Raw genomic sequence first — 26,945 nt, 5'->3', positions numbered from 1 at the left:
GCACCAAAAGCACCATCTAAGTACCGAGTTCAACATCACCCCCACATCAGGCGTCATCCATTAGTCTCCAACATCACTCCAACATCAGTCCGACGTGCTCCAGCGCCGCTAATTGCTCAGAATCACGCAGCAGCTCCGATCTCACGGGATTCGTTTGAAATTCGTCCGAGCGCTGCGTGCTTTCATGTGTGCCGACTGCCGATCCGCCGACTTTCCACGCCGTCCTGCCATCTGTCAGGATCAAGCTGGAAATCCTCGTTACCGCCGGCTTAGCGCGCCTAGGCGGGCCGTATAAGTGAAATTCATCAAAACGCGGCCACTGCTGGTGAGGCATTAGCGAGTGGAAGCGTGAGTGGTGCGCGCTCCGGCGGCTCAGCGGCCGTGGCTACCTTTCTGTGATCACGGCTCGGCATTGAAGTCTCCGCGGTCAATGCGTGAGGGGAGCGGGGGAAGAGGAGAATGAGGAAGAGAGGAGAGAGAGAGAGGGAGAGAGAGGAGAGAGAGAGAGAGAGAGAGAGAGAGAGAGAGAGAGAGAGAGAGAGAGAGAGAGAGAGAACGGTAGTCAGAACGATGACAGAGAAGGGAGCGGTGGGTAGTAAGGATGGATAGGGTGAAAGTAAGATATGTCCCTTCGCCTCCCCTACCCCGTCAAAGTCGTCTAGGCAATTATGAGCCAAACATAGCAAATACTGTGGAGCTACACAGATGTTAAATATCTTGCGAAAATATGATATCAAGCAAAAAAAAAACGAATCAATTTTTTTTAAGATGCAGTCTTCAAAATTCATCGGTCTCGTCGCCTCATGCTGCTGTAGGTCACTATTAAGGATTTTAGTAGAATCATCAACAAACTGAAACAGGATACTAACCGGTTAGTGTATTGTGAGTCACCAAGTGTTCCTAAATTCAGAATTGCCAACAGATAATCGCGACAATCCAAGAATTCGCGTTCCAACTATTTTCTGACACTATCTGTCGCATCGGGCATACATACAAGACAGTGAACAGCTTCATTCTCCAGCAAATCGGCCCGATCGCCTGTCGATAAAAATCCTCCAGGTGTGGACAGGACTCGGGCTGGTTGGACGCTTATCCTGCGATCAATCGTCCCACAAAGCGGTCTGTCATACAGAAACGAACGTTTATTGGCGACGCACCAGTGTCTGTCCATTCGACCGACAGACAGATAGACTGCGGGGCTCCCTCGTTGGCGATTAAAGTGGCCACACACGAACTTGTCAAATCATTACGGCTTAACAATATTAACGAAGAGCACTGTTATTGACACGACCATCTATCGGTAACACTTAATCATCTAAGTGTCAGGTGTCCTGCTAGGGTCAACGTCCACTCAAGACGCCACTTAACAGCAGCGCAGGCAGCTGACATGTATCGAAAACGTGAGATGCAGACAGTGCATGCACCGCACAGTGCACAGGTTTGCACGGTAATGTTTGCCGTTCGTATCGTGAAATCTTGCAATTGAATGCACGCCACTCGATGGTCAATTATTGACATGGATAGCCAATAGCCAAGCACGCTTTGAGATGCACAGTAATGATTTGCTCATCAATTTAAGGCTAATGTGTATTTATGTGTAGTTTTCGCACGAACTAAGTGCCACATCATCTCTCCAATGACCAATGAATGTTGTGACCCTAATAGTCGCATGATGGGTACAGATCTTCGAAGAACTAAGGCCATAGATGTTTCGTGGAACTTCTTAATGAAACTGGGTTCCTTGAGGCGTTAGATGGGAGTTAACCCACGACTGTGACTCAGTGATGTCTCATACGAACTCAAATAAAGACCGAAGTGCAGTTGAATGCATAACTTTATAAATATTTAGGTGGTGTTGGTAAATAGTTAGTCGGTCGGGGCTTTAGTTAAGATAGTGTTGATTTGGGATTAGTGACATGAATCAGTTAAGACATCAGTCAACTATAAATTCATCGGCTTTAAGCTCGCTTAAGCACAAGAACGGATATATCTATGCACGAGTTCATAAGCGTAACACGTAAGCTCATTTTTACATGTCCGTCCATTGCGTTAGCAAATATGCCGCAAGTGTATCCCCAAAACAGATAACTCCGGCTATCATAATATAACAATATCAGCATCGTACCAACTTTCTGCTAGAGCACAATTGGTCACACTCGTCTGTGAGAACTGTCTTCCGACGGTGCAACAGTTTATCAAAACAAACTTCCGTCGCACTCTGTCAGCAAGCATTTATAAGGCCGTCGGTCATACTACTTTTTCTCATGACCCGTTTTTGCGCGGCTTGTCTAGGAGCGTGTACATTTCGTCATTGACGATGACGTGTGACGTGGCTCCCTTCTGTGATCCGGAGCCGATCTCTGATCCCGGAGAGGACCTTGGCCACGCTGGAGCTGGCACCACATTCGCATAGATGGGCGCATCATTCGATGTTGTCTTTTCGGAGGGAGGGGCAGCGGCTGCAGCAGCAGCGGCAGCCACCACGGCAGCCTCCTTGCGTAAGCTCTGCTCGGCCGCCCACGCCGCGGTCCGATTCTCGGCGCTCGACGCCTTGACCGACGCCCCGGGCCCCGGCGCCCCCAACGGCGCCCCGGTCGACGCCCCGAGCGGCTCCCCGAGGCGAGCGTACTGCGCCCCCGGCGCCTCGGTCGAGCACGGCATGTGCTGCAGACTGGCGTACGAAGCTGAGCTACGCTCCCCGGCCGTGACCGGTGTCGGTCGGAGCGGCTCGGCGAGTCCGTCGCCGTCGACAGCGACGTCCCACCGGTCCGCCGGCGCGCTGTGCTCGACGTGCTCGACGTCTCGGCCAAGCTCGCGCCACGCCGAGCGCCGCTCGCCCGGCTCGGAGTACATCTCCTCCTCTGGCTCGTTCATGAACGGAACTGACAGAGAGCCCAGCAGCAGCTCGTTGCTTTGCGCCGCTTCCTGCTCAGGTGACGTCATCTTCAGACTCTGTGTCAGCAGCCACTGCTTTTCGGCCAGCGGAACGACGTTGGGAAGCACGTCTTCTGCCGTCGCCGTCGCCTTGGTCTTCCGAGGTGGTTTAGCGATTGGGGTCTTTTTTCCCTTGCGGCCGGAGCTAAGTCGGTCCAGAGTGTGGGACTCGAACGGCGCGGCCGGCGGCGGCTGCGGCGGCGGAGGAGAGGTCGGCAGGTCGGGCGCCGCACTGTGCCTGTTGTGCTCATACTCAGCCATCACTCGCTGTAGCTCGTGCTGGAGCGCTCCAGCGGCGCGCGTGCGGAAGATGAACGACCCCGGCCCGGTCTCACTGCTGCGGCCCACCTCCATGACGAAGGAGTCGCGGGTCTGGCCGTACCGGCGGATGTGGCTGAAGAGCCAGGAGGCGCGCAGCTGCCCGCCCACTGTGCGCAGCTGGACAGAGGCGGCGGCCACCTGCACCACGTGAGGTCCCGACAGCCGCAGACGCAGCGTCATCTCGTTCTCCTCCACGGTCACCGGAAATGTCGAGCCTGCCGAGAAACCCACGTCAGGTCAGCATTGGTTTTAAACGGGTTTGATGAGCACAAAGTCCAACTGTGGTGGACGAATATTGCACTTTCATGTGACGTTCTGAAGTTAATGATCAATATTATATGTTCAGTGCCAGTGCTCAGTATCAGTTTTGATATGTATCGGTGGAAGGCTATCTTCAATGTATGCTAGCATTGAAAATCTATTTCAAAGCCCTGTGCTTATAGTGTACAGCGTAAATACGCTGATGGATGAAAAGCCACTTACGATTTTCCACGGAGCCATACAGGACGTTATCGTCACACTGTTCACCAGGGAGGCTTCTCGAAGCCGAGAGGAGTTTCGAGTTGGGACAGTCGCTCCCTGCCTTCCCGAAGGCTATCCTCTGCAGAGCATCCACCCAATCATGCAGCTCCTGTATACTTCCAGCGGAGAACGTGTGAGATCCCTCGCGAGTCACCACCTGGCGGCAAACATAATAACTACAGCTTCTGTACCACGCTACTCTGGTGTCGGTGAGCTGGGTTACGTTCTTGATAGGCTGTAACGGTTGTAAGTTGTATAATTTTTTCTAAAGTATGCTTGAGATTCTTCAAATGGGACTTAGCAGGCACGCATGCGTAGATGCAGGCTTATAGAGAAGTGAAAGAATATTTTCGCCCCACACATAAGTAGCTAGGTATCTATCTTACAGTTACATAGCAATCAGATATGTAGGTAAGCAATACCTGAACATAAGTTTGTATCTTTTCTGTTGCAATCTTCATTCGGTTTCGAAAACGTGCATCGCGTATCACAGGACACACATCAACCACTAGATATCTCTACCTTTGCATCCTCACAAGATCACTACCCTAGCGATTACGTGACAAAAGATCGTAAGACAAAAGATCGTATGGAAAAAGATCGTAGGAAAATGATCGTAAGATAAAGATCGTATGTTGTAAAATATCGTACGACAAAAGATCGTAAGCAAAAGATCGTAAAGCAATTGATCGTATGAAAAAGATCGTAGGAAAATGATCGTAAGATGAAGATCGTATGTAGCAAAAGATCGTACGACTTAAGATCGTAAGCAAAGGATCGTGAAGCACAGGATCGTATGAAAAAGATCATAGGAAAATGATCGTAAGATAAATATCGTATGTCGCAAAAGATCGTACGACCAAAGATCGTAAGCAAAAGATGGTAAAGCAATGGATCGTATGAAAAAGATCGTAGGAAAATGATCGTAAGATAAAGATCGTCTGTTGTAAAAGATTGTACGACAACAGATCGTAACGTTAAGTTCGTAAAGTAAATAATCGTATCGAATAATGTTGTAGGTAAATGATTGTAGCATAAAGTCCGTTGGTCACAAAATATTTTACGAAAAAACCGTCACGTGCGTGTGCTGCTGTGACCTGTGGGGTGCCCCTGTTGGGGTGCTCAAGTCTTATTGGAGGTGCTCTATCTAGCATTTGGGATGCTGAAGCACCCCCAATGATACCTATACAAATTCACCCATGCTTAGGTCACCTTATATAAAAAATCCGAGGTAGAAAAACTAGGGATATTTATAACGTCATGTTATCCACCAACTGCGAAAATTTGCATGCCCACAATTATATTAAGAAATTCACAATTATGAGTGTGACTACCATGGGCTTCGGTGCTAGAGCATGGATGTGGATTTTCACAAAAAAAGCATTGGGGCGTCACAGGCATATATGCCTGTGACGCCCCAATGCCTGTGACGCCCCAATGTTTTTTTTGTGCGCGCCTGGGCACACCCAGCCGTGATGGGCACACAGGATTTTTGAATGGAAGGGGCACGACCTGCGAACTGGCCCCCCATGCCGAAAGGCCCCCACCAAAAAAGTACGGCCTTTTTAAATTATTTTGGGTATAGGTAGGGTCACCACTTTGATTCATGACACTCCCCTCGGAGTTTTCCTGGATCCGCCCCTTTACATGCGTGCGTGTGCACCTGGGAGCTTTGGGGTGCCCTGGTGGAGCTTTGGTGGAGCTGATTGTCAGCTCTTTAAAAAAAGCTTTTGAGTATTCAAAGGCTATTTATCGCTACACAATAGGCGCCTGAAAAGCTGTTTTAGAAAAGTATAGCTGTTTATGGTGCTAAACTAGTTTGATTTATAATGTCTGCTTAATTGTTGCCAATTTTATTGTCATTGGAGTTGGTTTAGGTGGTGTGTAAAGGGCTTAAATATTTGAACCTTTTGCCCATTTTTAAGGCATTGTTCAGTATAACAGCTTATGAAAGCATTAGAGTGAAATGTCAGCACTGCGAATAGTTACGATAGAATACTGCTACACAGTGCATATATTTTCATTATCGCTTATGCATGACGTCCCTTCCGACTGGAACATGGATTTAGTCGTATACACTTCAAATACATGAAAACGGCAGCACATACATTCAATTATTCGGCACACATACAACGCGTTGCTTTTAGGTGCCATTGAGCCAACTAAGTTCTGAAATAACATCAATGTATGGCCGAGCTTACGACGGCCACTTACTACGCGAACACAGAAATTGATATGCGCTGGAGTTGGGCTGCACCATGTGAATACCATATTTTGACTTTACGATCTTTATCTCATACGATCATTTGGCGTACGATCATTTTCCTTGACGATCTTTAGCGAATACGATATTTTGTCCATACGAGCATTATGTCGTACGATCTTTATCCATTACGACTTTTTGGCATACGATCATTTTTCTTGACGATCTTTAGCGAATACGATCTTTTGTCCATACGAGCATTATGTCGTACGATCTTTATCCATTACGATCTTTTGCATACGATCTTCTGCCATACGATCTTCTGCCATACGATCTTCTGCTTTACGATCTTTTGTCCGGTTACCCTAGCCTACTACTCGACTGCTGCGCCACCTACCGAAAAGACAAAGTCCTTCCCCTTGAAGTGCTCCTCGGCGATTTTGACGCAGTCTCCGAGGGGAATGATGAGACCGGCTGGTTCTCTCCTGCGCAGGGAGGGTGCCAAATCGAACACCTCGAGTCTCTTCACACCCTGGTGGCTGGCGGGGTACAGCACACACTGCTTCTTCACCCACGGCTGGCCGGCAGAAGACGGGGAGCCGACGGCAGGAGGAAATAAGAGCATGCAAAGTATGGTAAGATAATGTTAAAACATTATGCAAAAAAAGATCGGGAAAGTATCATACGCCAGTCCGACTTATCGTGGTATGTTTTGTTGTTCGGGACCAGCATAAGACAAAAAAAATGAGCGAAATGAAAAATTATGCTAAGGCTGCTATCGGAACTCTCGCCAAGACAGTGAGTGAATCAAAATCGTATTTAGCGGCTAGCGCATAAATCAACACTAACTATAGCTCATAAACAGTGCATAAACAACACTAACTATACTGTTTCCACCCCAAACCACCGAATGACACAGAGCATGGCTTCTATCTTCACTCACATATGCTAACGTACCTTATTTAGCAGGAGCTGCAGCCAGGTCGAGGGCGGCACCTGCAGAAACCCCGACTTTATATCCTCCTTCTGCATGGTGCTGACCAGCTGGTTCCAGCTTTCCCTTGGAGCTCCTTCCTCGTCACTGCGCCGTCACTTCGCTGTTACTCCGTGCTGTAGCCCTGCTGTCACTCGGTTCACTGCTGGATTCTCTGCTATCTGGCCAGCTGTCTGCCCAGCTCTGCTTTGCTTTCTGCTACCTGGCTCTATCGCTCCACACCAAAGTAACACAAACCAATAAACCAATAAACACCACAAACACAAACCAATGAACACCGCACAACAGCGAGCACAACGGCGGCACACGAACGGTCGGTCGCCCAGTCGCTCGCCCGGTCGACAGTCAGGCCAGTCGGCACGAGACATTTGGCCGGATGTGCGCTCGCCGCTATCGGCACCACCGGACGTGGAGTCGGAACGGGCGCCCTCCCCAGCTCCGGCTTGGGCTTCGTCCCGTCCCGGCCGGATCCAGAACGAACCCCGATCGACCGTCTACCGTTGTCTCGTAAGATTCAGCAGCTCTAGGGTGGATGGAAACGGACTGGAGAAGAGGATCTGGTAGGGCATGTGGGGAAAAAAAATGAAAGGCGCACGTAGGATCAGAGTGATCAATGATCAATGATAATATACGTGGAGTTTATACACAGATTGAGAAAGTTAAATCCAGAAAGAAGGGTAAGATTAGTCAGGAATGACATAAGCGACATAAGTGGCCAATTACAAAAGAAACATTGTTTATATTTCAATAGAACGGTTTATAAATTGCAGACGTGCAGCTTATATTTTCACGAGTTATATTTACTGTTTTGAGTTTCCTTTGAGCTTAAGTCCTCGAGTGTCGTATGCATTTGCATAAAAAGATATTGCCGTTATGTCACTCAAATAGACTTACCTGGTCTGATCCGTTCCAGGCAGCTGATAAACTCGTCGCAGCGTTAAACAGGATTAGAACGCGATATAAGTTACTTTTTATCATAAATACCCTTAAAATTACTTTGAAAACAATAAAAACTTGCTTTTTCCGATGGTTCTAGTCCAAAGTGTTTTACGACAAAGTTTCCAATTCTCATAGTCATATATCACAGTTACAATCGATTGCCTATTACAGTTACAACAATATTTTAGCGTTAATGTTATGCTTATCGACTCAGACTGACGTCCAAACCAATAAGTCAGAAACACGTAAAGCATACATACATATTGCATGTACGAACTCGGGCACTGCATTACCATCGCACAAACTCTACTCATCGACACTCATCCACGTTCAACGCTCATTCACACACCATTCGCGCACCATCCTTCACATCCATTCTTAGGAGAGGAGAAACGTGAGACATCGTACAGTTGAAAAACTATTACTCAAACATGACTGAGGGTTCAGGGTGGTAAGGCTGCGCTATTCATTGAACGTAACTCTGTTTACTTAAAACATATACAAAAAAGCAAGCATGATCATTAACTAATACCTACATTTCGTAAGTTGGCAGCCTTGATTTAAACGCCTACTTTTGTACCCTCTCTGGCGTTCATTACCATCAAAACAAGGTCAAATACGATTATTTGAAAATACTTCAATGAGTTCCGCAAGGTTTTCCTCGGCCATTCTAACTTGAATCTAGTAAATGCCATCCTCAAGCGCTCCTTATTGAAACTCTCTCCTACCTATCACCCCTCCCGTCTGGCCCGCTCGGAAACGACTTACCATCGCAGGGAGCCAGGCCCTCCGGGCTCCACGTGCCGTTCAGACAGAGGAAGGTGTCCGCCAGGCCCGCGCCGCCGCAGCTGTAGGTGGCGTTACGGACTCCCTCTGCGTACGGCCCCGTGTCCGTGTACGGCACTCCGTCGGCGCTGGCGTTCAGGCTAGGACACGCGTCTGACGGATACGGGGAGCGGCGGTCAGTTCGGGGAGAACACTGTAAGAAAGCAAGGCTGAAGCGATATCCGTGTATGTATCGGTTTGGAAGTGGCAATTTGATATTCTGAGATAAAAATCATCGAAATGTTTGTAAATCGATGCAGTACATTTATTAGGTCTGATTGGTAGGTAGATGTTCAAATTAGCCCGGGACCCAGTTAGTTATCCAGTCACAAATTTCTCCTCGTTTTCGCTCTTAAATCCTCCCCCTCCCCTACCCTTCACTCACTGCTGAGATCAGCGCAGGGCACTGCGTTCTCGGGCGTCCACTCTCCATCCTTCCAGACCAGCTCTGTGACGCCGATCCCGCAGTCGTAGGTGAGGGTGTAGGTGACGGTGCCGTTCTCATCGGTCACGGGCCCCGAGTCGGTGACGAACACCCCCGGCGGAGCGGCCGGAGGAGCCACCGGGTAGCCTAGGGAAAGAGGAGAGGGGTGGGGGTGGTGCAGACCAACTTATGTCGTTAGTGAGCGACATCGAGCTGAGTCCAAGAGCATGGTAAACTGAAAATAAAATCGCATCATGTTTTTTATAATTAGGATAATATTGTAGGTTGAATCGAATGACAATTTAAAAACATGAATAACGGCAGGATTTTATGATTGTGAGTACAAAAATACTAATTGGCTCGGACCTCTCTCATTCAACCCATAAAACTTATCACATCTCCCCTCCACTACAAAACAAGACCAACAATCTGGGTTCACCACTCTCCTCTGCATCTTACCTCACCGCGTCCGTCACTCCATCATACCTGGCTGACAGGGCGTCGCTCCGGCGGTCCAGGAGCCGTTCTGGCAGAAGACCACCGCCTCGGTGCCGTTCTCGCAGCTGTAGGTGGCGTTCCTCTGGCCGGAGGCGAACTGGCCGTAGTCGGTCACATTCGTACCCTCCGGCGCGGCCGGGGCAGCAGGGCACATATCTGAGGGACACGGGCGGTGAGTCATTGTCGGTAAAGATGTTCCGCTACTTTGACGCTGTAGGCTTTTTATCGTTGAATGGGTGGAAACAGACTGGGGAACCTACTGAGTAACATATATTTGTACAGCACAACGGACTCTATGTACATGGCAACGAATATCACACGTGAACCGACCACTTCGCTCACGTTTGTAGCTGCTTCATCTCAAGCCGTTCTATTTTCGTACGTTGACAGCACGAGCGAGACATCACTGTCGTTGTAATTGAGGCATCACTGACTGAGGTATCACTCTCGCTATAACTGAGGTATCACTCTCGTTACAACTGAGGTATCAGAGCCGCTGTAACTGAGGTATCACGCACGCTTTAGCTGAATTATCACTGTATCGCTATGACTAAGGTAGGCATCTCTCGTCACTCACTGACGGCGGCGGCGCAGGGTGTCTGATCGGTACTCCAGGTGCCGTCCTCCAGACAGCGCAGCACCGTCGTCACCCCGTTCAGACACCGGTAGGTGGCTGTCCGGTTCGGCTCGGTGCCCTTACCGGTGTCCTCAGGAGCTGTGCCGTTGTATGTGTCCACCGGCGGGTCGGAGCAGTGCACTGTGGAGACAGGGAGGGGAGATGAAACGTTATCGCAATCGGATCTCTAAACCACTGATGGGATGGAGAGCTCGGTGAAAATTCAATTATCAGATGATCCGGGAATGTTTAACGCTAAGCCAAAGCCGCTGTCACTATGGAGGAAAGCAGTTCCTGTCATTTGTAGGCTGTTGATCAAATTATCTTCTAGAAATTTGTCTCAAGCTTTTAACAAGCTTTATAAGAACGAAAGGAAGACGGTTTCTAGCATTCTATAGTATCCAGAATGATGATGATCATCTGTAGGTAGGTAAAATGCTGCCATCCCACACACCCCTGGGCACTGACTGGGCATCGTGTCGCAGGGGTCGGCGGCGCTGTCCCAGCCGGCGGCTCCGCACGTCACCAGTGCCTGGACACCACTGGTGCACGTGTAGTTGGCCACGGCACCAATGGCCCGGTCACCAGACCAATCCCGAGAGGCTGAGAGGTTTTGGGCCGGCGGGTCACCCTGGCAGTCTGCGGCGGGGTAAAGGGGGGGGGGAGTGATATCCAAAGAGTACCATTATTTTTTTCTGAATTCCTGTGCACATGCTGACAGTCAACTATGACTGTCAGTGTCAACTATGACAGTCAATTATGATTTATTCTAGGCAATCACTTCCAGAAAATAGCATAGCTGTTTGTTGGCTTTTCACATAAAACATAAAAGTGACGTTTCACAATTCACCAATATCTAAGCATTACCAAATACTAAAGTCGCTGAGGAGTTAACATGTAGTGCAACTGTGTACTTTTCCTTTTTTACGCATTGCGCATTGCGTGGAATAAGTACATACACTACCTTTGCAGTGTACTAGAGTGTACTAGACGCAGTGTACTAGACGCAGTGTACCAGCAATATTCACAAGCACATAGTTTATCGAAGCTGTGTGGGCCCCGTGTCACCCTACTCACGGGAGCAATTAGTTGTGACGCTCCATCCTGCCGGCTGGCACGTCTCTGTGAAGGTGGTCCGTCCCTCCTCGGTGGCCAGGCCGTCCGTACAGTTGAACGTCACGGTGCTGCCCTCCTGGACCCCAGGCTCCGTGGACACGGGCACCGCGTTCGACTCCGGGCTGGCCACGGGAGCGACGCATCCTGCAGAGCGCGGCAGCGAGCGGGCGGGACGTGATTTAGTGGGTGTTACTGGGCTAGGGATTGAAGATTTGATGGGAAGGGGAACTTAAGAGGGATATGGCACCCGTCTATGGTGAGGCTTTCGTCTGCTCACTTGTTCAAGGATGGGGACAGAGCTGTCTTGCTTAGATCGTGTTTAGTTTTAGAATGCCCTCAGGACATGTATTTATCCACCGGCCAGGTAGTCGGCAATATGCGTGAAAAATTAGTGTCGTAGTGAACCGGATTGTCCCCCTCACGACCCACCTATTCACGAGCATACTGCAATACAGTTCCCACTTTTCGTCTATTTTCACTGTCACACCTCTGCGGGCTGTCTCAAATCCCGCCTAACGAGTACAGGGAAGCGGGCTATCTCAAATCCTGATTATGTATAACTACTCGGACTCACTGTCACAGGGCAGCAGGCTGTCTCAAATCCCTTCTAATTGCTGTCACAGGGCAGCAGGCTGTCTGAATCCTATACTCACGATCACAGGGCAGAGGGCTGTCGGCTTGCCACCCGTCCGCGGTACACGGGAACACCTGGACATCCGTGAGGTTGCTGTGCAGCTTGCCGGCCGGGCAGGTCATGGTCAGGGTGCTGTTGTCGAGCAGCACGCCCTCCCAGGTGACTGTGTAGCCAGTGACGTTGGCACTGGGTTCAGGGCACTCTGGGGAACGGCGGTGGGAAGGGAGTTATTAGACGGGGTGATTTGCTTGGGTTGTGTTGCACTGTCTCTGGCATTTCGTATGCCACTCTGTAGAGGTAGCGTAATTCATTGATGCAAATATTAAAGCATTGCAGATAGTTTATGTCCTTACGTCTAATCGATAAAACAAATATACATTGCTCTTAGCTAAAAAGCGGCAATGCTTCTAATAAATGACCACACACCTTTGGTTAAAAAGACAAGTCCAAAAGATCAAGATAAAAATCAAATGTCTTTCATAACACGCATATTGTCATTTTTTGCCACAAGTCTATTTCCGAACAGCTCCTTCTGTCCTCCACTGTCACCGACGAGCCACAGGCCAGACTAGTCTGTCCCCGTGATTGACTCACTGTCGCAGGGTAGGAGCGAGCTCTCCCATCCCTGCAGCTCACAGCCCAGAGTCTGGGTGGCGTTCTCTCCGTCCAGGGACAGCGGAGCGATGCAGGTGTAGTTGGCAGTCTGGTTCGAGGCGCTCCATGTTCGGTTCATGTTGGCAAGTGGCGCCGGGGGCTCTGCCACGCACACTGACACACGCAAAAAGGTTAGGTCAGGTCAGGTCGGAGGTCGGACTCTCTACCGTAGGTCAATAGGTCCAGATTTGGTGGTATATCGGTCGAGTGTTGTTGCCAATGGGCAATGACTGCATGGATTTTTGTCGCCCTAGACTTTATTAGCCCAGAAGGAATGTGAATTGCGCCAATAAAAATATGGCATCCAGCGCTCAGGCGACGGGATCATCGAGGTTCTGTAGTTGAGTCATTTTTTCATATTTTGCTAAAGGAAAATCCAATGCCATCAAATTTACCAGGATTAGACCAAATAAATGTTGGTCTTAGCGGAGCAGCGCTTAGCGATTCATCCATTCGGGCAAAAAAAAAAACAGTATTCTTCACTCACTGGAGCAGTTGTGGAAGGTGTGGCAGGAGAACCAGCCGTCGGGCATGCAGACGGCGCTGGTGATCCTGTTGCCCGTTTCGAAGGCCTTGCCGGCCGGACAGCTGTAGATGATGACGTTACCCAGAGTGCTGGCAGGCGGCATCTGTACCGTGACTGAAGTGTTGTCCACGGAAGGCAGGTTGACACATACTGTCGGACGATACGGGAATGCTTACTTTGGACAAGTAAGTCATATACATTATCGGGAGTTGGTATTTGACTATCGGGACCGTACCTGGTGCTATAAATGATCATATTTTGACGCTCGTCGTAGCCTAAAAAGAAGCAATATCAACAGGGCTCCATTTAGCATTGGATTCGGAGCAGCCTTGTGAGTCTTTAAATTCGATTATCAACTGATGTCGCACTGTAAATCACTTATAACTATACAGCTGCAACGGTTCAGCAAACTATCGATAATGACCACGCTGATTTTCTTGCACTGAAATGCCTGACGACCGTACCCCGCCGCCAGCACCCACTGACCGTTACACGGGCTAAGGACGGCCGGTGTCCACCCGGTGGGGCCGCAGGTGACCGTCTGGCTGGTCTGACCCTCAGCCGTGGTCATGTTGGCTGAACAGGTAACCGTCACAGTCTGGCCCTGAGAGCCGCCTGTCGGCGTCTCGGCCAGCACCAGCGTCTCGTCGAGGGAGGGGAAGCCGGCACACTCTGGGGGTCGGGTGGGGAGACGCGTCAGCCGCGGAGGGGCGTTATACACAGGGAAAGGGGCGTGTACGCAGAAAACTGGCGTCGTAAACAGGGAACTCGCGTCCAACACAGTGACAATGACGCCGTTTGGGAGGAAACGGATGGGTGATTCGAGGTGGAATGAGGTGGTTTGAGGTTGAAGTAGCGTAATTTGGCAAGTCTTTGCTTGGAACGGCTGCCTAACTATGTTTTATGTAGGTGGTAAAGAAGTAGCTTTGCCGAATACGAGCGAAGTGGCACAAATATACACTTCAAGAACGAAATATGCGTAATAAGCACTAGAAACATCCCTGCTTCCCTAGTTTCCCGTTCTACCCCCAATTGCCACGACCCACATCCCGTCTCTGGCTCGCTCACGTGTGCAGTTGGCCGGCAGAAGAGGTTCGTACAGGCCCGTGTCCTGGCAGGCAATGGTCGACTCGGGTGCACCATCGGGTGTCAACAGACCGGCTGCGCACGTATACGTGTACGAGGTCTGATTGCTCGCCTCGACAGGGGTCCTGACAGAGTTGGCCGGGGCGGCCGGTGGAGAGCCGCACTCTGAAAAATGAGTGGAATGAAACTCCGTGAAAGGATGTGAGGGAAAGAGGGTTTGGGGAGAATGCAGGAGAGTGAGCTCTCCTGACCAAAATTGATTTAATCGAAGAAAAGATATTGCTCAAATTACTTAAATATCCTGCTTAAAAGTAAATAAAATAAATTGCTTCCGATAAGAGCTGAGATATCTATCAACGAATGAAGCAGATTAATAATGTCATAATGGTGAGTTTATAAAGTTTGCGTAAGTCCAATTTCATTCCAACTTCACTTACAGCCACCATGAAGTGGTGCGGTTCCCATGCATATATTTAACCCGGCAGTTGCTGGGGTATTTCGCCACCCACCGTTTGCTGGGGGGGGGGGGGGCGTTAAACGCCCCCAGCCGATAACTCGAGAACCAATAGGCGCAGCGAAACGCACGAGGCGGCAAACGAAAGAACGCGACGAGACGCTTCAGATGAGTACTTAAAAATTGAATTTTGAGGTCACAGGTCGGGTCAAGGTCAGGTCAAACACCTGAAATCGGGCTTTCAGTAGCATGGACTTCAGGACTTCGCAAAGGGCGCCTCTCGTCATAAACTCTGTCAAAACGGTGCACAATCCATCATATAAGGCCTACAAGAGTGTCAGCTCCATGTAGGGGTCAGTCAAGCATAGGTCAGGGTCAAGGTCAGGTCAACCGGGTAGGCACATATCCCCGAAAATCAAAACTGATATTCGCAGCCTGTGACACATGTTTTATAGGTAATTTGGGGCGTAGAACACGATGGTGACATTCATTTTATCATATGTGTACGTGTTTGGCTCAAAAAGTTCAATTTAAGAAATGCATGTATCATGGTCGTGAAGCAATCACGAGAAATTGCCAAGATTCAGTTCAAGATTATGGAAAATGCGGGACGATAATCAATAATCGAAGATAGCCATTTGATTGATCATGGTATTGGCAGTCTAATGGCGTTTACGGCATGTCTGTATGTCTATTCTGTGATTTTATATGATTTTTTGAACATATGCCGTTTTTGGTCGAAAACTCAGAAATCATGACGTCACTAAAACCTCGATATCTCAAAAATTTTCCGACCGATTTTTTTGAAACTTTGTCACAACAGACTTCAATCAATTCCCTACAGGTACCCAAAATTTGGCGCGCCTGCGGCGCGCCGTTTTTATGCTATGGCCCAGCGAAAAAAGTGGGGGCGTTTAACGCCCCCCCCCCAGCAACTCGCGGGTTAAATTCATTAGCTGCCATGCCACAATGCTATCAAGAGTCACACATACCACAATGCGCCACTTTACTAATCGGGCCCCGTTGGTCCTGTTGCAACCACCCGCACCTCACCCGTGCACCCTGTGTCACTCACTGCGCCCTGCATGTCACTCACTAGTCACACACTCCCCCAGCTTTGCGGGCAGCCAGTTGCCCAGGGCGCCGTGACAGGTCACCACGGCCGCTGACTGTTTGGTCACGTTGAACATCAGACCGGCTGTACAGCTGGCGTCGACTGTCGTGTTCAGAGCGAGGCTCTGAGGAGCCGTGGTGCCCGCCGGTAGCACGGGATTCGAGTAGCAGTCTGCTCAGAGGGGGAAAGGGGTTAGAAGCTGCCTGGTTAGAGAGGGAGAGGGGTTAGAAGCTGTCTGGTCAGAGGGGGAGGGAGTTAGAAGCTGTGTGGTCAGAGGAGAGAGGGGTTAGAAGCAGTCTGATCAGAGAGGGAGGGGGTTAGAAGCAGTTTGGTTAGAGGAGGTGGGGAGGGATAGTCGACACTCGACAGTTGCAGTCTAGCTATAGAGAAGGTCAGTAGCAGTCTGCTCAAGACGAAGTGTGCGCAGGGGGATGGAAGGGGTCGATAAAGGTAGGAATGATAAACAATTAAACATTTATCAACACCATTAAGACCCAATGTTTTTAATTAATACCGTTTGCACTACGACCCAGTGCACAGAGGTGCGTACAGTTAGCAGTTACTTACGAACCTGCTTCCGGCTGGGATGTCACAACATATCGTTAAATAGTTTTCGCACGTTTGATTCGCACCCATATAACCGAATTCACCACCGCTACTCCATCACGTACCCGTGCGCCTGGGATAGACGCAGAGCACTGACGGTCCGATTGCGGTGATCTCCAGAGCGGCGTCGCACGCGACGGCCGCCGTCTCGCCCACGGACGTCGTCGGGCTGACCAGCAGACACTGTTTGGTGACGTCATCGTCGGTTGCCAGCTGAATCTCCTGCACGGTAGTGCCGTCAGAGTCGCGCCAGGTGACGTTGTCGGCACTGCCGGGGCCGAAGAACGGGACATGTCGGCAGTCAGGTGGTGGATGGGAAAACGCTGGAGCGACTGCATTTCAAAGTGTAGGTAGGCACACAGCTGTACCAAATGTCAAAAATGGATTAGGAAGATGTATACCATCGGAAATTGGATGATTTGATTTTCAGCTATTCCGTTTTTGGCATCAGGTAAAAATGCATACCTACCTAATACCTATTTGTGCTAAAACTCGCTCGATAGCTGAGCTCAGACGCACCGACCAACAATCAAATACGTGTCTTTCAGCACCTGCACATACCGTCGGTTCACGGTGCTAATATAGGGCATAGTCAGCCCCTCGCCGCCAGTGGCCGGCGGCAGCGCTGCACCCAACTCGGTGGCACATTGACGACTGGCATCCTCAGGCGTCATGGGTGCGGTGTCTTTCGTCACCACAATGGTAGCGTAGCAGCCCCAGACGTCGTGGAGGACAAAGTTGGGCGGGCACCGTCCTGTTGGCAGCAAAGCGGGGGGGGGGGGGCGGAGGAGACTAAGTGTAAGGGGAATTTGAGCAGCTCGTGCCGGAAAAGACAAGCGAAAATTTGACACTAACCATGTGGTCTTTGTAGACCTTTTAAACTACGTGGACTATTTGCGTGAGGCGGCTCTACTGCATGCTTACTTCAAAACTTCCACTTTACCATCAACAACTCTTCGCCAATTAGGTATTAAACTCGCTCCTACTGACTTGGCTTTTGGCAGACGACTCCCGTGGTGGCGACCGGCTCAATCGGAAAACAGGGCTGAGAGACGAACTCGCCGCCGGCGAAGAAGAGGCAGTCGTTTGTACCGGTCGCAGAGGTCGGGATTAGAGTGTCGTTGACGAGTCCGGCAGCCACAATACCGTTCCTAGAACAGACAAAGGCGGTGTTGTCCAAGTGTTTGATGGAGGTAAATGTAATGTATTGGGTCAAATTGTGCTTCCTTCTTTTCTACGCATTTTGCAGCCCGTACCAAGACGTTCCTTACATTCATCCTAGTATTTTTTTTATACTTGCGTATTTTATTTAACAAATTGCCAGTCTTCTTTCATATAAAGTCGGATAATAAGAAGGAAGTCATGGACGTGCCACTCACTGGCTGGAAAAGGTAAAAAACTGGTAGTAAGAGGGCACGTAATTCCGTGAATTACGCCATGTTTTGCCAGTGACCGTCTATCGACGTGTTTCAACACTGACCGTCTATCGACGCTGGTGAAGACGCTCTGCTGGGCGGCCACCTGCCGAAAGGTCTGTAGCGTGCTGTTGGTGAGGAAGGGGTTAGCCAGAGAGGCGCCCTCGCGCAGACACACCTCCCACGCCTTCTGCAGGCTGGTCGCCTCCTGGATGGCGACGAATTTCAGACAGGCTTGCCGGTCGCCAGATTCTAGGTTTGAGCCGTAGCCCGCATCGCAAGGCACTGAAAACGGTGTGGTCGTAGACGTTATGCTGGTGATAAAATTGAAATGCGATAGACTTCGGCACATGCAAAGACACCAAGTTTACCTGCTAGTCAAATCATTAAATAGTAATCCCGTCACGTGAATGCCACAAGTGAAAAGGTCTTTAGTTTATATAACAGCGAAATAACGAAACAAAATATCATAGTTTATATTCCTGTTCTGGATAAAGTCATTGCCATTGATAAAGAATGACTGGTTGGGTGTAGTGCATTATCAATCTCTCACCGATGCAGCGGGGCCCGCCGTCGAGCGCCTCTGTCACGCTCGGTTCCCAGGCGTGGGTGCCAGAGGCCAGCTTACAGGTAAATATTTGACTGTTCGGCACTGTGCTCGCATCTTCACCAGACATGAGCTAAAACATGGACAAAGGGGCCGACGGTGTGCGAATGTGGTCCAGTTTGAACCCTTTGTTTAAACATACGGTGAAGCAAAAATCTCATTAATAACTACACGTTATCATGCTACTTTAACAAAACACTTTGACACATGCATGCTCAGTGCACAGTGAGCCTTTGTCGACAAAATACCTATCGAATATCGATTAATGACGATAAATAGTGGTTTTGGAAATCCATCAAAAACTCAAGCGACGAAATTATAAACTTGCATTTTCAGACCCAGTTTCATTCATGTATTACAAATTAGAAGCGCGAGCCTGTCGAGATAAACACCGAGGGATAAGAGCTTAGGACGCAATACGGCCGTCAAAGGAGTAACCATAGAAAGAAAAAAAAACCCTCTTCATTGCCCTCCCCCCTTTTCCCTCCCTCTGACCAGATTAGCCTGCTGTGTGTTCCACAGGAGAATCTCGCCGGGGTTGCTGCAGGCCACCTCCACCGTGCCGCCCGGGCCGCGCCAGTATCGACTGTAGCGCACCGTCATGTTCAGGCTGCTCGCTGCGTCGGCGGGGAAAGGGTGCAGCGGTGGACAGGCCAGCTCTGTTGGAGGAATGAGACTCGGTTCAGTCACAAGTCGGCTGGACGCCATTCGCCGTACCTATGTCGCGGTGTCATCACAGCTCAACAGGTTTCAGAACAGCATCGGGGTCGCATGTGATGACTTGGAAACTGGGCATAAGAATGCATGTGTATTTGCGATGGCCATGAAATGTTAAATGTCATCTGCAGCATTGTTAAAAACTTACGCATTTCTTAATATAAATCTAGGCATAGACCACTATATATCTGTCTAGTGTCTATGATATGTAGGTACATATAGTGGTCTATGATCCAGACAATAAAAACATTAACCTAATGATAACGAACTATTGAAACTGTTAACGTGTTTCTTAAGACATTTAACACTTCAAATTATTTCTTAGCATTTTTGTAGCATTTTGGGTTTAACTTACGGCTATCGTTAACAGTCGGGCGTATGCTCATTTCCACTGAACTCAACGGCGCGGTCGTGCTTGTCCCTGCAGCGTCATCCGTTGTCTGAAACAGCGCAAAGTTAGTAATTTTTCAGTGTCTCAAGAATCCTGATCAGTACGGCATGAAAAACCGAATCCATTGTGGGGCACGAAATAATGAATGATAAATCCGACCTCCTTGCCAGTAATATAGTGACAGATAATTGTCTGCGTCCGTATTGAGGACGTCGATCGGAGCTAAATTTTGAGCGCAAATGATACCTGCTTTACCACCAAACCCATCTCGTGTTTGGTATTGCGATTTGCGAAAGTGTCGATTAGTCAGTCGGGCATGTCTCATGGGTCTGGTTTCGGTCCCACTTTGGGAGCTAATAAAGGGGCCATGAGCGGCTGTAGCCGTTTTCACGACGGGCTATCCGGCGAGTGCACCTAATTTGACCAAATCTGCACCTAATCTCTTTTACAGCAAATATCTTTATTTTATAATTTATTTCAGTGTTTTAATCGATGATACTCTCTGATAATATGACAAAGCAGGCATATAAGCAAATAGTGCAACCCTAGCTGATAGCTGCTAAGAGACACACTGAACCTGATTTGACCAAATCTGCACCTGATCTGCACCAGATGTGCACCAAATGTGTACCAGATGGCCGTCGTGAAACGGTTTGTGCGTCAGACGCTTACCTGCACCGGCTCACACTCGGGGAGCCACCAGTAGCCGAGACAGGGGCCGGTCATCCGAACTCCGTCGTACACGCTCTTCTCAAGACCTGCCCAACCAAATCGCCGAGTACATTTTGATTATGATTCTTGAGTTATGACTATGCTCTTCATATGATTCAATGGAATGACAATGTATGGTCTGTTAGAAGTTGGCCTAAACATAGGTCATGCATAAGTTAATAATTTTTAGTCGTTTCTTTTATCAATGAATCGCTTTTAAAATGGGTCATGCCTTTACCACTCAGTAACAACGAAAAAGGCAACAATTGAACTGCACCGTGATCTAAGCATCGGATCACTTTCTTAGTAAAGCTTAGGAAGATTGTTCGTTAAGCTTGAGATATAGGCATAATAAACGAAAATACATTGTTTGATCCGACCTGTACGACTTCTCACAATATTAATAAGCATTTTAATTGGACCTCGGAATGTCTTTATCATGATTTTTTATTGAAAATTAAATGAAATATTCATAGGTCTATGGAAGACCGATGATAGCACAAACAATTAAAGGTACCAAGGGCTAAGAATTAGCCTGGAGCCTAAAGCCCATAATAGGGGTTATGAGGCAAGTCACTTCAAAAGCGAAACCATGTCAATTCGCACAATGTAGTCGTCATGCTTACCGATATTGCCGTCTTTGTACGTCATGGATAACGACAAAGTTACTCCTTCAATTCGGAACAACTCGAACAGACCGACTTTCCAGTTTCCCTGTGTGTCATTGGCTCTGATCACTAGTGTCATGTTGACATCAGTCATCTGCGCCAGGGCCGTGGTGCCTGGAAACGGACGAGTTTCAGACCTTCAACAATCATTCCGAGAAAATGCAGCGCCTGTTGGTTAGCTCTACGGCATGTACGTATTTACTAACACTGCACACACAAAAAAAATTATAAAAATAATAGGTATATATGAGACACACAGACGAAAGCAAAAACTGTTTGTATATACACAATAATTCAATTTGCTGAAATACTTTCACCCATCGTCTGTACCGCTCGCCTAATGCTGTTCACCGTCTTGTACCACTCACCTATATCACTTTCCCCTATTTCGCTCACATAACTATATGGTCCATTGTCTGTCGTCCATCAACTATCATCATTACATCATCCACCGTGTGTCCCGCTCACCTAGGTATAAAGTCCGTCGCCTGTCCCGCTCACCTACTCGTATATCGTCCACCATCTGCCCCGCTCACCTATCATAATGTCCACCGCCTGCCCCGCTCACCTATATCGTCCTCCGTCTGTGTCGCTCACCTATGTATATCGTCCCCCTTCTGTGTCGCTCACCTATGTATATCGTCCCCTTATGTGTCGCTCACCTATATCGTCCCCCTTCTGTGTCGCTCACATGTGTATATCGTCACCTTCTGTGTCGCTCACCTATGTGTATCATCCCCCTTCTGTGTGGCTCATATATGTATATCGTCCCCCTTCTGCATCGCTCACATATGTATGTCGTCCCCCTTCTGTGTCGCTCACCTATATCGTCCCCCTTCTGTGTCGCTCACATATGTATACCATCCCCTTTTTGTGTCGCTCACCTTTATCGTCCCCCTTCTGTGTCGCTCACATATGTATATCGTCCCCCTTCTGTGTCGCTCACCTATATCGTCCCCCTTCTGTGTCGCTCACCTATGTACATCGTCCCCTTTCTGTGTCGCTCACATATGTATATCGCCCCCTTCTGTGTCGCTCATATATGTATATCGTCCCCCTTCTGTGTCGCTCACATATGTATATCGTCCCCCTTCTGTGTCGCTCACCTATATCGTCCCCCTTCTGTGCCGCTCACCTATGTACATCGTCCCCTTTCTGTGTCGCTCACATATGTATATCGCCCCCTTCTGTGTCGCTCACCTATGTACATCGTCCCCCTGCTGTGTCGCTCATATATGTATATCGTCCCCCTTCTGTGTCGCTCACATATGTATATCGTCCCCCTTCTGTGTCGCTCACCTATGTATATCGCCCCCCTGTCGCTCACCTATGTATGCATATCGTCCTCCTGTCGCTCACCTATGTAGGTATGCATATCGTCCTCCTGTCGCTCACCTATCCAGAAGTTTCCGTACAGAGAGCCGGAGCCGGTGGCGTCCGTGGCGGTGTCCCAGGATGTCTCGAGGCCGGTCTGATTTTGCCACAGCACGCCGGTCCAACCGCCTCCCTCAGAGGCTGTGGCGTTGTTGTAACAGTACACCTGCGGCGTAAAACGAACGGAAACGTAAAACGAACATAGTCGGAACGGTGGGATATGATACGCAGGATGTGGCTATTTGGATGCAGATGCCGAAATTATTAGCCCTTTTCACGATGTAACATTGGGTACCTATTTGATTGAAGTTGAAGGCAAAGAACCAAAGCAACATTCGAAAGATGGAAGCAACCCTCCCCTTTATTAAAAGACTACTAAAATTTCTCGGGTTCAGGTACCCATCGGATTTAATGCCTACAGTCCATTGTTCCGTCGTGAGAAGTGCTATTGCTGAAAGCTGCTCTGAACAGCGTATGTAGTCTGTACCTATGTATAGTAAATGGCTTACGCTTTAATGACCAGCTGAGAATGTAATTTTTGCCTGCAAGTGCAATGAATGAAAGCAAGGGACACTGAGTTTTGAGATTAATAGAATGACGGAGAATAAGATTTACCTAGGTACTGAACAATCAAGAAAACAGAAGTCATAAATTTTTATAGCAGGTTATACCTATCTAGTATCTATATCATATGAGTGCGCTAAATAACACTGTGGTCGCTTATTACAATATGGTAATAAAAAAGCACTAACCCCCGGCTCACATCACACGAGTGTAGGAACAGAAATAACGAAATGCAATGAATAATAAATGTTGTTACTAATGCAAAGACTATGCCTACTTACCCTGTTGAAGACAGTGTCGCTGCCGACAATATAAATGTCGCTGTTATTTATTTCCAGCTGGTAAAGCTCCATGCAGTCATTGAAGTTGAAGGAGCATTCGCCATTGACTGCGGCAGACCAACAGGGACAGTTACAACTCTGAACTGCGTATTCTCAACAGTTTCGAATAAATTAACTCAATCGTACAAAGACTAAGACGTCGGACCACATATAACGATTCACAAATGAAGTCAGTTCAAAAGTAAGGTGACATTAACCTCAGATTCAGAAAAATAAAACTTCTCTTGAAGCTCAATCCTACAGTTAAACAATTTATCAACACTCCGGAGGAAGCAAATGTCGGGTTACTTGTATGCAAAGTAGATTTATCCGTGGATGTAGCTCGGATAAATTATTATTTTCATACTAAAATCTCAAATGTTGCTCACCGTGAGGCAGCGTCACGCCGAGGATCAGGAGGGCGACCAGTACCAGCGGCGCCATCGTCATCAGCGCGGACGGCGAGCGCCGCGCGGGCGTCATCGCGCGGTGCCGGCGGCGGTCTGGCGCCGTCCCCGCGACCTGCGCCGCCGCCGCCGCTGCCGCCGCCGCCGCCGCCCAGGTCTCCGGGGAGACGCCAAACAGTGCCGCTGGTTGGTCGGCCGTGTCAAACCGTGACGCGACACGGTACAAACAGGAGACACCGGTCACCGGGAGACAGATCAGCACGGCAGCAGACAACAGAGTCTGGAGATGCCTTATGGTCAATGTCGAAGGCAATCAGATGCCGATTACCTGCAATTGTGGAATCAAAAAGTTGGGTTTTCACAAGTTTTCCATTTTTGTGATAACCAGCCAAAATGCCTATTATTTTGTCTTTTTTCACCATCCTCAAGCTCAAGCAATCACGAGATAACTCCCGCAGCAGCAGACCTGCCTGAGAGGCCACTCCGGCCGTTGCGTGTGATAGGTAGGCTGTGCCGCATGGCGTTCGTGTAATGCGGGTCACCTAACCAGCGCGGCACTCAGCGTCAGTCGCACGACAAAGCGATGGATCCCGTTTTCCACGGCTTTGCTTGTAATCGCACTGGGCAGGGGGGAAAGCAGAAGGGTGGTCTTGGAAGCTGCAGGGGGCATACCCCCAAAATTGATCCTCCAAATTCCCAAAACTTATCAGATTTCGATTCCTTACGCACTGCTGTGCAGTAACAAACTTTTCCTAATAAAGTTGTTTAGACCTCGTTTCATTCTCGAAGAAACGCAAATTTTCGTCGATTTCGGGCGCTGCGGAGGGGGGGGGGATTTGCCCCAAATGCCCTCTGGATCCGCCAGTGTAAGTGTATTTACTTGGAACGTACAAACAACGCGTGTCCTTTACCAATAAATAAATCTTCATACAATAGTAAGTAAACCCACGAGAACCACAATCGATGCCACAAACATACTACCTTGAAAAACGGCTTCGATCAATCCTATCCCCATGCATTGCAAAGAAGCTAGGTAAAGTGACAGTAAATAGATAAAATAATATTGAACTTTTCTGGCATCGAATTTCCGTGACGCGCGACAGGCTGAATCGTCAAAAACAAGACCACCTCGCGGTGAAAATAGTCATTAAGTCGCGGTGAGCTCACTGTGCGAGGGACTACAAATTGAGGTTCCGTCACGGAGCGTAAAAAACAGGCTTCAGTGGTCAGCACATACCTATCATCGGAGGAGTGGGTGCATATATATTTATTGACGTTTTGTAACGTAGGTCACCTAACCATAGGCGCCAGCCGCACCGTGCGCGGCTATGTGCGCACGTTTAACTTTGGATTCCGAATTATGCCATAAAACCGAAATTGCGCGATCGGAGGGTAGAGGGCAGGGTCAACGCAACAAGCGTCGCTTAGCGGGGGCTATGTGCTTGTGAATCATTCCATTCAAAAGGTTCGGACTATTTCTTTTTTAATTGACAAGGCTTTGGAGTTTGGAGGTAAAGTAGCTCACCTAGTTTTGAAACTTCAACAGGCAACAGTGAACGGTGCCTAGCATAGGCATTGTGCACATCTATTTCTTTTTTTAATTCAAACACCTTACTATAAATGAATTAGAAATTAAAACTAAATCGAAATTAACTCGCGCCCCACTGGGGGGCTATTCATACAAACTGCTTGATGTATCGACGCTTAACTTTCAGTACCTTCGGCTGCATCAATTTGACACCTTGTGTCAAATTGTGTTCGTAGTTACCATAGGTCGGCCGGAAATGACGTCAGAGTGACGTCATGTTCGGCCGATTTCGACGCAAAACATTGAACCACGGCAATCGCTCCAAGGAGCTCAGTTTTAAAGCCAGATCCAATTTCTTTGCATGAGAGGACTCAGAATAAACTGCACTATCAAACTGCCACCTCGGATTCTCAAAATTTTGACAATGTCAAAAATTACGCATATTAAATTTCAAAATCTATATTTCTATATTTTTTTAATTGACTTAAAAAACGGAATATATTGTTTCTTTGTAATTATCACCAACAAAGAAGTCCTCCACTAACAGGTGAAGTCAGGGAAATAAAATGCATCAACACACACAACCGCACACAACGGTATGAGGGAACCGCACGAGTATGAACATTCATTCAGACTGAAAACAAAAGCCACAGTTAAAAGTATAAATATGAGAATGAAGGTAAGAGTGAGAATACATGTATAAGTAAATATGAAAGTAAAAATAAAGAAAAACTTGGATATAAAAAACTACAATAAAAAACACAATAAAAGCCATCAGATGAGCTGAACAGCGAGTGTGACATGAGCAATGACATGACTATGTGGATAAAACATGATGGATCAAACGAGCCCTAAAAACTCCAAAGCTGTCAGAGAAGATGTCTGCGCTCGCATTACTTGCCAAAAAGGCGTTCATGTGTTTTGGGATCCTGCAGAACATCCCAGTTCCTATAGCTCACGCGTGCTCGTGGTACATTGAACAGTGTGAGGGTGCGGGTCGATCGGAGTGGCACATGTATATGGAATGAGTCAAGTTAGACTTGTGCATCGATTTTTCCTCGCACAATGTTTCTAAGAAAAATGATGTCGTGCTGAACTCTACGTTTTGCTAGGGTTGGCAATTTGAAGTGGGACAGAAGACTGTCATAAGGAAGTGAGGCTGTCTGTCCAGAAGTGCTATGAGATATGAGCCAGATGAGGAACTTGTGCTGCACCCGATCGACCCGCACCGTATGGGACTTGGCCGCCCCCGCCCAGACCACGCTGCCGTACTCTAAAATGGAACGCACGTTAGCGTAGTAGGTAGCCAGTGCCGCTCCGCGGTTGAGTTTTGACTCGCCGACACCGACCTGGAGCGAACGGATCAGAAGACCGAGAGCACGGTTTGCTCTGCTGACAATGTCGGACACATGCGGTTCAAATGTCAGCTTCGTGTCCGGAGTTACACCTAAGTCTTTAATTTTTGCAACAGATTCCAGCTCGGTGTCGGCGACACAATACTTGGTCCGGACGGGGGCACGCCTGAGAGTCATCGTGAAAGATTTGCTGTTGCATTTTGATGGATTTAGGGTCAGTCCCCACTCCCCACCTGACGGACCACGCTGACAGACGGTCAAGATCCCGCTGCAGTTCTAGTCCGTCAGATGGGGAGAGGATTTTCCGGTAAATTTTTAATATGTGATAGAACACATGCTTATGACTTACTCGGTCACCAGGTCAGGTCAAGTGACCTCACCTCGAAATAAGTTTCAATGCTTCCATAGCTACACCGAATGAC

At 48.5% G+C, this 26,945-nt stretch overlaps 3 protein-coding genes across 3 annotated transcripts; all 3 read right to left on the bottom strand.

Moving 5' to 3' along the window:
- Positions 1–1,124: 1,124 nt before the first annotated feature.
- On the bottom strand, positions 1,125–7,443 carry LOC122384290 (docking protein 2-like). The gene is made up of 4 exons (XM_043371566.1): positions 6,938–7,443; positions 6,378–6,557; positions 3,739–3,934; positions 1,125–3,470 (listed from the first exon to the last, which is right to left on the bottom strand). Exons 1-4 carry the CDS (start codon positions 7,010–7,012, stop codon positions 2,263–2,265), a joined length of 1,659 nt encoding a protein of 552 aa, XP_043227501.1. The 5' UTR covers positions 7,013–7,443; the 3' UTR covers positions 1,125–2,262.
- Positions 7,444–8,201: 758 nt separating this feature from the next.
- On the bottom strand, positions 8,202–10,064 carry LOC122384297. The gene is made up of 4 exons (XM_043371573.1): positions 10,043–10,064; positions 9,649–9,816; positions 9,124–9,309; positions 8,202–8,852 (listed from the first exon to the last, which is right to left on the bottom strand). Exons 1-4 carry the CDS (start codon positions 10,062–10,064, stop codon positions 8,638–8,640), a joined length of 591 nt encoding a protein of 196 aa, XP_043227508.1. The 3' UTR covers positions 8,202–8,637.
- Positions 10,065–10,229: 165 nt separating this feature from the next.
- On the bottom strand, positions 10,230–23,725 carry LOC122384295. Its single transcript, XM_043371572.1, has 21 exons — positions 23,623–23,725; positions 23,195–23,301; positions 22,371–22,515; positions 20,934–21,089; positions 20,269–20,354; positions 19,561–19,645; positions 18,984–19,147; positions 18,435–18,561; positions 17,947–18,166; positions 17,457–17,617; positions 17,028–17,220; positions 16,532–16,734; positions 15,843–16,031; positions 14,275–14,457; positions 13,693–13,878; positions 13,168–13,356; positions 12,621–12,794; positions 12,046–12,228; positions 11,354–11,536; positions 10,745–10,915; positions 10,230–10,417 (listed from the first exon to the last, which is right to left on the bottom strand). Exons 1-21 carry the CDS (start codon positions 23,714–23,716, stop codon positions 10,230–10,232), a joined length of 3,387 nt encoding a protein of 1,128 aa, XP_043227507.1. The 5' UTR covers positions 23,717–23,725.
- Between the last annotated feature and the right edge of the window lie 3,220 nt (positions 23,726–26,945).

Source organism: Amphibalanus amphitrite, unplaced genomic scaffold (assembly GCF_019059575.1).
Source record: "Amphibalanus amphitrite isolate SeventyFive unplaced genomic scaffold, NRLGWU_Aamphi_draft 000185F_arrow, whole genome shotgun sequence".
Lineage (NCBI taxonomy): Eukaryota > Metazoa > Arthropoda > Thecostraca > Balanomorpha > Balanidae > Amphibalanus > Amphibalanus amphitrite.
Note: the sequence above shows the minus strand (reverse complement) of the source record. Positions and strands in the feature narration are given on the sequence as shown.

Bases quoted from the DNA above. Each gene is read 5' to 3' on its own strand.
- LOC122384290 (XM_043371566.1), bottom strand. From the start codon at position 7,012: ATGCAGAAGGAGGATATAAAGTCGGGGTTTCTGCAGGTGCCGCCCTCG. The intron at 6,558-6,937 runs GTACGTTAGCAT...TCTGCCGGCCAG, and splicing joins TGCAGCTCCTGCTAAATAAG to CCGTGGGTGAAGAAGCAGTG. The intron at 3,471-3,738 runs GTAAGTGGCTTT...GTTTCTCGGCAG, and splicing joins GTATGGCTCCGTGGAAAATC to GCTCGACATTTCCGGTGACC.
- LOC122384297 (XM_043371573.1), bottom strand. From the start codon at position 10,064: ATGTCTCGCTCGTGCTGTCAAC. The intron at 9,817-10,042 runs GTACGAAAATAG...CGTGTCCCTCAG, and splicing joins GTCTCGCTCGTGCTGTCAAC to ATATGTGCCCTGCTGCCCCG. The intron at 9,310-9,648 runs GTATGATGGAGT...CTCTTTCCCTAG, and splicing joins AGCGACGCCCTGTCAGCCAG to GCTACCCGGTGGCTCCTCCG.
- LOC122384295 (XM_043371572.1), bottom strand. From the start codon at position 23,716: ATGACGCCCGCGCGGCGCTCGCCGTCCGCGCTGATGACGATGGCGCCG. The intron at 22,516-23,194 runs GTAAGTAGGCAT...TTTACGCCGCAG, and splicing joins GCGACACTGTCTTCAACAGG to GTGTACTGTTACAACAACGC. The intron at 17,221-17,456 runs GTCAGTAGGAGC...TGCTGCCAACAG, and splicing joins AGTCGTCTGCCAAAAGCCAA to GACGGTGCCCGCCCAACTTT.